Below are 11,783 nucleotides of genomic sequence, written 5' to 3' on the forward strand. Positions count from 1 at the left end.
AATTGTGTAGTGGATTGTGGGGCCCATAAATGATAAAGGAAAAAGAAGGAGAAAAAGATTTCCATAAATAGATGTGGACTATTTTTATGGGACGGACGAAAAAGAAAATATGGTCTATTTTTATGAGACGGGGGTATATTTTAGTCTTTTGTCTTTTTACTCATTTAATATGACTACGTATGACAGATTGAGGATATAACGAATACATAGATGGCTTGATTACAATATTTTAGTTGCTTGTAATATACATATAGTCAGCACTTATTTTTTATTCTATTACAACTTTAGCACCCACAACAAATTAAGCCTTCATTTTTTTCTTATACAATTTTTTTTTTCAATCTTATACCATTTGTAAACTCAAATATTTGTTTGTAACCTTTTTTCAATTATTTTAGAGCCAATACAAATTTAAAATAAATTTTAAAAAATTGCTAGAACCAAGTGAAAAGCCCGCGAAGAAAAAAGAAAATTGCTTTTGATGCATGCATGGTAAAAAATACTCAGATGATTTCTCTTATCACGCATGTGTTATGCACATATTAATATCTAATTTTAAATTAATTAAATAAATTAGAATTAATATTAATAATGAACAATATGCGTAACAATTTTAGTTATATGAGAATAAAAAATCTATACAAATAATATTGAAGCATAATAAATTTGAAATATATCATATAATATAATGTTTGAACAACAAATCATGGAGTAGGAAGATAAAATCTATCACAATAAAGAATTAAATACAATGGATAATTACTCATCATTTTTAAAACTTCTTTATACACTACATTAACTTTAAAATTAACTAAATATATATATATATAGGATTGTGATCAATTGAGATTTTTTTATGCTAATTGAGAAATGAGATGCAATATCAGCCACTCATTTTTATTAAATGAGTGGTCCAGATTTTTCCACATGGAAAATATCTTTAGATTAATTAATTATGAAAGGGCAGAATGGTAATATCATAGTAATTTTTATTCAATAAATATTTTTTTAATTTTTAATTTTAATTTTTTATTAATTTTTTTAAAAATTTTTTAAATTAATTTTTTTTATTTTTTTTATTTTTTTTTATTTTTTTTATTTTTAAATTTATTTTTTGTTTTTTTTTAAATTTATTTATTTATTTATTTATTTCAACTATATATACAATTCATGTCAACTACACACATATAATGTCAACTATGTGTACAATCCATGTCAACTACATATACAATTCATGTTAACTACACAATATAATGTCAACTACATGTACAATTCATGTTAAATAGTATTTATTGAATAAAGTTGTTGACATTTGATGTGTAGTTGACATGAATAGTATATGTAGTTGAAAAAAAATTAAAAAAATAATAATATAAAAACAAAAAAAAATTTAAAAAATTTAAAAAAAATAAAATAAAAAAATTAATAAAATTACAATTATACCCCTCTGTTGACATAAACTACATGCTGTTGACATTTCACAAATATTTTGGATGAATGACTGAGATTGCATCTCAATTCTCAATTAGGTTGATAAATCTCAACCTAACAAGACCCTATATATATATATATATAGAGTCCTATTATCCACAAATCCACTCTTAAAGACCGAACTAGAGACCAAATTAGGACCCTTAGATTTAGTTTTTAATGGATGAGATTAGACAATACTTTAATAATTTCACTCCTTCATTAAGTAATTAATTTACTTCAATCCAGGGGTATTTTGGTCAAAATACATGTAGGGTAAAAAAATTTGAATAGATGAATTTTACTTCACGCGGTTTGCATTCACGGATTGTTTGTCTTCACTTCTCTCTCTATTTCTTCTCCGTCTTCACTTCTCTCTCTATTTCTTCTCCAAATCGACGAAGCTCTTCTCCAAATCGACGCTGATTTCTATCTCCAAATCGACGTTGATTTGTTTATCTAAATTGACGGTCATCTTCTACTCCAAATAGACGATTCAAAGCTATTCATCTGGAAAAATCGAAATGGTTGACACAAGGAAGTCCTCGGGCGATAGTGGACGCCAGCTGCGTCACACCAGAACTTCCGATGAAGGTAATACACTTTTAAGCTTTCCAGATATTTAATCTTAATTTACTTCATTATATTCTGAAATTTGTTTCCGATTTTAATCGAAACAGATGTAGGACTAAAATATCATCGCAAGAAGACAGCTACTGGAAGAAAAATTCCTGAGGAAAAAGGTATAAAAAATATTTGTTATGAAGTAGTAATTTGATAAAATGAAGTTAAAGCACTAATATATTATCCTGTGAAGTAGTAAATTCGTAAAATGAGGTAATAAAGCATTGTAATGAAGTAATAGACACTAAATATGAACTATCTATATACTGTGTTGTATGGGTTTAGGATTTTAGGATTAAACTTAACTGATGTGTGGTTTCCAGATTAAAATGAAGTACATATTCTTTTTAATGAAGTAGTAAATTGATAAGATAAAGTAATAAGTTATGATAATGAAGTAATATAAATAATCTGCTTATACAATAGGTTTTTATTACTAAAATGAAGTAATAAAACATTATAATGAAGTAAATGACTCTAAAAATGAAGTAATAAACTATTATAATGAAGTAACATGTTTAACTGATGTGTTGTTTGCACATTAAATGAAGTAACATAGTATTCTTAGTGAAGGAAATACCGAATTTCAAATGGGAACATGTGGACACGGTACAAGCATCATTCTGAAGTATCTTAATTTTTTATAAAGTAGTAATTTGAAAAAATGAAGTTATTTACTGTTTTGTACTCAGCTGCTGTGTTGTTTCATATTCTTCAGATATTTAACAATACTTCATTCTCCCAGTTTTTTACTTCATTCGAGTGATCTTTTACTTCATTACATAGGTCTTTTTCCCCATATGTGCGAATGAGCATTATTATGGTATTTGCTTTTGCTTCAAAAGAAATGGAATTGCTGTACTAGATAACTCTGAAAATGGCGACGACAATGATCTCACAACCAATTATAGTGACATTCCAGAGACGCTGGTTTGTATTCTTCACATATGATTTAATTTTATTACACTTACATATGATACACAACTAAAAATAACATATATTTTATTATACATGCAGAGATCATATTTTTGTCAATTCCTCACCAACATTGGTCTTCACAAACAATGCAAGACAATATCCAATGCTAAAATACAGAGATTCAAAATGCCATGGAGAACTTTTGAAAATGTTGAAGACTGTGGAGTATTTCTAATGCGCCACATAGAAACATACAAGGGTGAGCGCGAAGGTTGTTGGAACTGTGGTTTAAAAAAATCAAGTTCAGGTGTTCTCCAAAGCTTGAGGGCCAAGTATTGCTCTGCATTGATGTTAGCAAATAACAGCCATACAAGCTTCAACAACAAACAAGTTACCGAAGCATACTATAAGGAGGAAAGCAATAGCCATGTAATAGATGTTGAGAAAATGATTGCAGCATATTTAAAGAAAAAATGAAGATTTTAGCAGATTATGTTTTGATATATACATATATCTATTTTGAGCAATTCAAAATAAAGTACTTCGCTTATTAATGTTGTTCTATATTAGATTTAAATGTTGCATTGGATAATAGATATAGTTCATTGGGTAGTTAATTTGTACAATGAAGTAATAAATTATAATAATGAAGTGGAAATCTATAATAATGAAGTATCAGGCTTTTATTATGAAGTATCTATTTACTGCGTTGTATGGGTTTATGGTTTAAATTTAACTGTTGTGATCAAAGTTCAGTGTTACCTTGCCTTTTATTAACTCTATTTGAAGTAATTTTTCAGTATTATGAAGTAATTGTCGTAATGAATGAACAAGTTTTACATTATTAACTCTGTTTGAAGTAATATTTCAATATAATGAAGTAAATGTCGTACTGAATGAACTATTTTTTACCTTGCATTTTATTAACTCTGTTTGAAGTAATATTTAAGTATGATGAAGTAACTGTCATACTGTATGAACTGTTTTTTATATAATACTACTAACAGCTGTGTTATTTGCTCATATAAATGAACTAAATATTCTATTTAATGATATAATAAACTCATATCAATCAATAATTTGCTCATATAAATGAACTAAATATTCTATTTAATGATATAATAAACTCATATCAATCAATAAGCTAATGATCTGTTTTCATAAAAAGTTTAAACTAATTCAAATTCAAATTTTAAATGAAATAAGAAACTACGGGTCTGAAGTACTAAACTTAAAAAATGAAGAACAAAACATATACCACTGAAGTAATAAACGACAAAACATAACTATTGTTAGAGAAAAGAACAACAAGCATCAACATTGTTGTTTCCTCTTTTTCTTTTTCTTCAACTCCTGTATCTTGTCACAATTCCTTGAATCATGCTGACCAATCTCGCCACATTTACCACATTTCCTTCTAGGCTTCGACAACTCTCTTATTTCTTTCTCAAGGCGTGAAAGACGTCGACCAGAACCCTTGGTGCTGACAACATCAGGTGGATGAACTTCTATTTCACTAGGGACTTCTGAGCCATAAAAATTCTCAATCATCTGTCTCTTTTCACTTATAGACAATACATTTCCCTCACCAAGTACTTCTTTTTTCCCTTCAGCCATAATATGTCTAAATGCACGAATTTTATCACCATCTCCCTCTATAAGCCGTGCGATATCATAAAAATCTGCATGCATATCCTTGTATTCCTGCTTCGTCTCATCCACAGCAATAAATGACTCAATATTATTATCAAAACCAAAATGCACAGCCTTGACAAATTTAGACTTCAACCAGCGTCGTCCATGTAACTCATCAGGGACTAACTTCATTTTAACAGTGATTTAGTTCATTATTATGAATTATTACTTCATTTTAGTAATAAAACCTAACTGTATAAACAAATCAATGATATTACTTCATTATTATAATTTATTACTTTATCTTATCATTTATTACTTCATTAAAAAGAATATGTAGTTCATTTTAATGTGCAAACAAGTCAGCATATACACTACAATAATATCAGCATTTAATATTCAATAAGAACAGAAGTTCAGTTTTAATGATTATTACTTCAGGATAACTTAACTTTACTTCATTATAACAACAATTTAGTCGAATTGATGGCATACTTTAATATGCAAACAACACATCAGTTAAAGATGTTACTTCATGATAATATTTTATTAATTCATTTTAACAGTGATTTACTTCATTATTATGAATTATTACTTCATTTTAGTAATAAAACCTACTGTGTAAACAGATCATTTATATTACTTAATTATCATAACTTATTACTTCATTTTATGAATTCAATACTTCATACTAACTAGATTATAATTAAAAGGAAAACATATCATTTATATTACAGAATCTTATCAGTTTATTACTTCATTCTCATGTTTTATTACTTCATTTTGGTAATAAACCTAACTGTATAAACAAATCAATGATATTACTTCATTATTATAATTTATTACTTCATCTTATCAATTTATTACTTCATTAAAAAGAATATGTAGTTCATTTTAATGTGCAAACAAGTCAGCATATATACTACAATAATATCAACATTTAATATTCAATAAGAACAGAAGTTCAGTTTTACTAGTTATTACTTCAGGATAACTTAACTTTACTTCATTATGAGTACAAATCGCATATACACTACAATAATATCAGCATTTAATATTCAACAAGAACAAAAGTTCAGTTTTACTTGTTATTAGTTCAGGATAACCAAAGTGTAGTTCATCATGAGTACAAATCGCATATACACTACAAACATGAAAAAAATTTGTTTTACTTCATTAGTTTTAAGCTCATGGATCAGCGTTCCAACGTTGCAACGTAGTTTTTAGCTCATTTTTCCGACCATTTACTTCATTATTAATATGATTACACTACAAACATGAAAAACATCAAAAATAACACATTACTCAACTGGAAAAAGTCATGAACCTTCAACTGTGGTATTATCTGATTCTGGCTCTACATCTGAATCAGAATCCGTATCAAAAAGAGATCCTCCTGGATTAGTAGGATCATCCATAATCGATCCAACATTGTTCGATGTAGATCCAGTTGAAGTAGATCCTAATCCGTCTTCAACCGCGGAATTTGTTGATGTAGATCCTAATCCGTCGATATTCTCCATGAGAGTCAGAATATTGCCAAATTGAAGAAGAATTCGTGAATTAAGGCTCAGCGCCACCGAATTTGTCAAGTGCGCTGCCGCCGCCGCCGCGGATTGATCCCCTCCAGCAGCTTTTGATGAGCCCGAAACGAATGAAACACAAATTGAATTACGAAAATGGATTGAACGTGGAATGAACGCAGATCGTGGATGGCAGATTGAAGAGATCGACGCACAGATCGTGAATTGCGAGAGAAACACGTTATGTATGTGTTATGTATGTGTTAAGAATTGATTTCCTAAAATACCCCTCAGCAAGTTTTTATTGATTTAAATATTAAGTTAATTGCAAATTAATCCTAACCACAAGATAAAAAAAATGAAGGGCCCTAATTTGGTCTCTAGTTCGGCCCTTAAGAATGGTTCGACATTGATCACAACTCTCTCTCTCTCTCTCTATATATATATATATATGATTATCACAATAGACATGGTGATGTTATGATCCAAACACAAGTGTTATCCGATCTTCTTTACATATATACAGTCAAATAAAGATTGATTTTTTCTTCAACATGATAATGATCAAATTTACTTCCTCAAATCAATAACGATGGAAGAAAATCCACAGTGCAATATGTTTGATCATAAATTTGTGATTACCAAATACAGTGAACAATAGCATAAGTGGAAATGGAAAAGCTACACAATCCATCTAAAATCAACATAATCAAATGTGCTATGATGAAACTATGAATATCAAATTCGATCATTAAAAGCTATCAATATCAAAAGAGTAACTTTACCGCAGTAACAACCGGTGACGATAGCGAAATTCGAAGCATATATAGCTGAAATCGCTGAAAGACCGAGATTATTTATGTGTTTTGACATCAATCCTACAGATCCTCTAGCAATCCCTAGTTTTTGCACAAAAACAATTCTCTAAATCAGACGACGATCATCTAAAAACAATTCAGAAAGCAAGAGAGAGAGAAAAAAAAAACCTGCGAGCACAGTGGGGATTAGAATGCGCTGCTTCCGGTGGTCTGGATTCGATGAAGGCAAATTCAAGGAAGAAGATAATAGAGAATTTCGTGTGATTTGATCCGCACTTTTTTCGTTCGAAGCCATTTGAGCTGAGGGGTTGAATCAAATTATCTTTGCTTTGCTAACTTCCCACTCGCTCACTCACTCACGTATATATGAAACATGGGAAACTAATCTCCACTAATAAAAAAAAAACATGGGAAACCAACTAAGTAGGATTATATATTTATTAGAATTAATTTCTGAATTTTATATTAATTGCATTTACATCCCTCAGCATAAAATGATTATACAAAACCTCTCAAAACTCCCCTTTTAGATATTGTATAGATTAGGATTTTCCAATGTTTAAGTTTTGGTATTTATTTATTTTCTTATTTGATTAAAATAAATAAAGAGAAAAGTGTTGACCAATATTAATTGGTCTTGATATTTTTTTATGAGAAATTACACCACATATATAAAAAATTTCACCAACGTTTGATTCAGTACAAAAAATTTTAAGTTTACATATTCCATACAAAAAAGTTTAATACTAATATATTCCGACCAAAATTCCTCTAACACCGTTACTTTTCTGATTTTTTCATCCTTTTTTTTTTAAAAAAAATCGTCATATTCACACTTACTTGATTCCCTGCACAATTTCTATTTTTATACATTGAATAAAAAAAATTCAAACACCATGAGTTTTCAACTATCGTTTGAATCCACCATTGACAAAATATCGTCGAGCTCTCTCCCAAATTTGAAATTAAACCCTTCACCTATTCACGTCAATCGTTGCTTTGCTGCCTCGAGCTTCGCAGGTCCCTGAAACTTTTACAAATTAATAATCCCTCCGTTCCACAAAAGATGTCACACTTTCCTTTTTAGTTTGTCCCACGAAAGATATCTCTTTTTGGAAAAAGTTCTCTCACACATGAATATAAAATTTATATTTTCTCTCTTCATTTAACGCACAAAATAAAACTTTCTAAAATCATGTGTCGTCCCACAAGTGTGACATTTTTTGTAGGACGGATGGAATAGTAATTTTCAATTTTTCATGGCTTCGAAGAGCTATTTATTTCTGAATTAGTACTGGTGCAAGATTAATTAAAGGCAAGTTTGAATTAAATGCATAAATTGTCAACCTGAATAAGATAATTGTCATGTATGTATGTATTGTTCCGAAAGATTAGTGCTTGAGCAGTGAAGATCAACTATGTAAACAACACTTATTACCTCCCGTCATCCATCTCTATTTTTCATACTGGGATCTTCTACAGGTGAATACAATTATAAAATACTACCCCCTCCTCCGTCAATTACGTAAACGATACGAATTTTAATGTAAAATTGGTAAAATAAGAGAGGTAGAGATAAAAAGTAATTATTTTATTGTTAGAGATAATGAGTCCTACGTCTAATGAGAGAAAAAACTTTACAAAATTAGAAAGTGCATATTCTTGTGGGATGGAGGGAGTACTCTATACGAAGAGTAACAGTGTGTTATTTAGATTTAGACGGAATGTATTAACTTGAAACACTAATTAAACTTTTGGTATAAAATGTGTAAACTTAAAACCTTTTATATTAAATTGAAATATCGGTTAACTTTTTTGTACGTAAAGCGTAATTTCTTTTTTTACTTTTTTTTTTTTTTACAAAACAGTGTTTCATTTTGGTTCATTTTAGCTCATTTCCTTTAAGTTTTACTACTAGTATTTTTTATTTGTATATATAAATGTCTCATTAATTGTGTATATAAATGTCTCATTAAGGCTAAAATGACACACTTTTCTAGTTCATTTCCTTTGCCTACATTTTTCCTCTTGTGTTATCTCTTAAATTTTTAATTAATTAAAATTTTTATTATGACTTATCAAATGAATGTTTACACTTATCTGTGGTACCGTTCACTCTATATGATAACTTATCAATGGTTATATCATACCCATTGTGGCGTTATTTACCTCATTGATCGGCGTTAATTGCTTGCCTCCTCCTTGTGGCTAGAGCCAATAAGAACATCCACAATAGGGTGGACACTTTGGCCGGACACTTTTACGTTTTTTGTTCATAGCCACTTTTTATTTGTCTACAGCCAAAAAAAAAAGTTTTCGCAGCAATAGTGGACACTTTTTTTAGCCACATTTCACTTTATTTTATATGTTGTATATTTTAATTCATTTACAATTAAAATTATCGGACTGAAAATAATTAGATAAAAACGGCTAATAAAACAAATTAAAATTGAAAACTAAATTTTCGTCGGATTAAAGTAAGGGGAAAATTACAACGAAAATTTGATCTACGGAAAATCACACATGTTCTTCACGCTACGCCGCCTCCCCTACGTGCCCAGACCTCTTCAATCAAATCGACCTGGAGTTGGTCATGTGCTGTGCTCCTGCGTATATCAGCGAAACATTGGATCAGATATTCATTACTACGTGGTACACCCATCTGTATCGGCGCGGAGGCAACGCCGTGACTTGTACTTGCACCATCTTCCGGTGCCCAACGTTCTGCAGCAAATCCTTCATCTTCTATTATCATATTGTGCAATATGATACATGCTACCATAATATTCGCGACATCATCTTCGTGCCAAACTCGTGCCGGGCAGCGAATAATGGCCCATCGCGCTTGGAGCACACCAAAAGCTCGCTCAACATCTTTCCTAGCGGCCTCTTGTTTTCGCGCAAAATATTGTCTCCTCGCTCCAACCGGTTGGCGAAGTGTCTTAACGAATACGGGCCAACGAGGGTATATTCCATCTGCCAAATAGTATCCCCTGCGATACTGCGTGCCGTTTGCTACGAAACTGATCTCTGGACCCTCTCCCCGGCACTCATCATTGAAGAGAGGCGACAACTGCAGAACGTTGATGTCGTTGTTCGAACTTGCAACGCCGAAATACGCATGCCAGATCCGCAAACGGTAGTCAGCAACGGCTTCCAGTATCATCGAAGGATGTTTGCTTTTGAAACCAGTAGTGAACTGGCCTTTCCACGCCACCGGGCAGTTTTTCCACTCCCAATGCATGCAATCAATGCTGCCCAACATCCCTGGGAAACTGTGCACCGCACCGTGCATATCTAGCAGTCTCTGGCACTCATCAGGGGTTGGCTTTCGTAGGAACTCCGGACCAAAGACTTCCCGCATGCCCTTACAAAATTGCCGGAGCACCTCTAGACTAGTCGTCTCACCCATCTGTAGGTATTCGTCGAACATATCAGCCGGTCCGGCATAGGCAAGCTGCCTTATTGCAGAGGTGCATTTCTGAAAAGTAGATAGTCCGATCCGGCCAGTGCAATCACTCCGGAGGTTGAAGCAACCGTACCGGTCCGCCAATGTCGTCGCTATATGGGTGAAGAGCGGTCGCGACATTTCTGAAACGCCGACGGAAAATCTCAGCTGGGTAACGGGGGGTTAGCGCTAAAGTAGTCTGCCATAAGCCGCTCAGCCGCTCCGACATGGTCTCGTGGGATTGTCCGACGATGACGAATCTCACGAGGGATCGCCGCCGCCGCCTCATCCTCCTCGTCGGCTTCCCTCTGCACCTCTTGAATCAAAGAATCCCATGCTTCATTCCACAAATCATCCATAGCAATGGAAATCTACAAACTTTTAGAGATAGAAAAATTGGATAGAAAGTGAAATGGGTGTGAAGATGTGTATGGAGAGAAGATGAAAATGGGAGGAATATTTATAATAAAAACAATTAAAAATCCAAAAAAAAAAAAAAATTAAATCAGCGACCGCCGCGGCGGTTTCGCCGTGCGATAGATAGCCGCGGCAGCCGCCGCGATTCTTTCTCCTCCAGCTCGTCCTCGGCGCTTTCAGGGCGAAAGCCCTTCCGCCCCACAAAAGCCGTCCGCCTCCAGAGCGGACGCGTCCACCGCAATAGCCAGCCGCGGCTTAGCCGCGATCGGGCGGCCGCCCCTATAGTGGATGTTTACACTTATATGTGGTACCGTTCACTCTGTATGATGACTTATCAATGGTTATATCATACCCATTGTGGCGTTATTTACCTCATTGATCGGCGTTAATTGCTTGCCTCCTCATTGTGGCTAGAGCCAATAACACATTGCCTTGTAACTAAAAACAGTAAGCTGAACTTGAGAAAGCGAATTGCATTTAGACTTTAGTGGAAATGGAGACACAGTCTAACGACAATTTAATTAGAAAGATTAATAAATAAAACATTATAAAAATACACATTTTAAATCATTTTTAGTTATATCATTTCAAGATGGATGAATTATGTATCCTACTTTATGTCATTATCATCTTGTCCATAGTATTTTCCAGTCAATGCTTTAGTTTCTAATAAACCATTAGCAGATACTAGTATCCAATGGTTTATAAATGTAATGTGACAGATATAAAAAGAGAAAATTAGTTGATGTAAAATGGTTTAGGAGGATTAATCAAAAGGGGAAATGATTACAAATCAAATGGATATATAAATAGAATGAGAATGAGAAGTAAGTGTAGAGTTTTTATACTAAAAATTTACTGAATTAATTAATACGGTAATTCACATTTCATAATTGTGTGTGGTAAACCAAGTCACCTTCAATTTCCCTC

General features: G+C 32.3%; 1 protein-coding gene across 1 annotated transcript; it reads left to right on the forward strand.

Moving 5' to 3' along the window:
• Nucleotides 1-1,994: 1,994 nt before the first annotated feature.
• On the forward strand, nucleotides 1,995-3,489 carry LOC148923401 (uncharacterized). The gene is made up of 4 exons (XM_089061482.1): nucleotides 1,995-2,064; nucleotides 2,161-2,213; nucleotides 2,881-3,024; nucleotides 3,112-3,489. The coding sequence occupies exons 1-4, from the start codon at nucleotides 1,995-1,997 to the stop codon at nucleotides 3,487-3,489; spliced, it is 645 nt and encodes a 214-aa protein (XP_088917608.1).
• The last annotated feature ends 8,294 nt before the right edge of the window (nucleotides 3,490-11,783 follow it).

Source organism: Salvia hispanica, chromosome 6, assembly GCF_029641045.1.
Source record: "Salvia hispanica isolate PSC_SH4W2 chromosome 6, Shi_PSC_v1, whole genome shotgun sequence".
Lineage (NCBI taxonomy): Eukaryota > Viridiplantae > Streptophyta > Magnoliopsida > Lamiales > Lamiaceae > Salvia > Salvia hispanica.

Excerpts from the sequence above, each read along its gene's own strand:
- LOC148923401 (XM_089061482.1), top strand. The coding sequence starts at position 1,995 with ATGGTTGACACAAGGAAGTCCTCGGGCGATAGTGGACGCCAGCTGCGT. Across the intron at positions 2,214-2,880 it reads AAAAATTCCTGAGGAAAAAG|GTCTTTTTCCCCATATGTGC; the intron begins GTATAAAAAATA and ends TTCATTACATAG. Across the intron at positions 3,025-3,111 it reads GTGACATTCCAGAGACGCTG|AGATCATATTTTTGTCAATT; the intron begins GTTTGTATTCTT and ends TTATACATGCAG.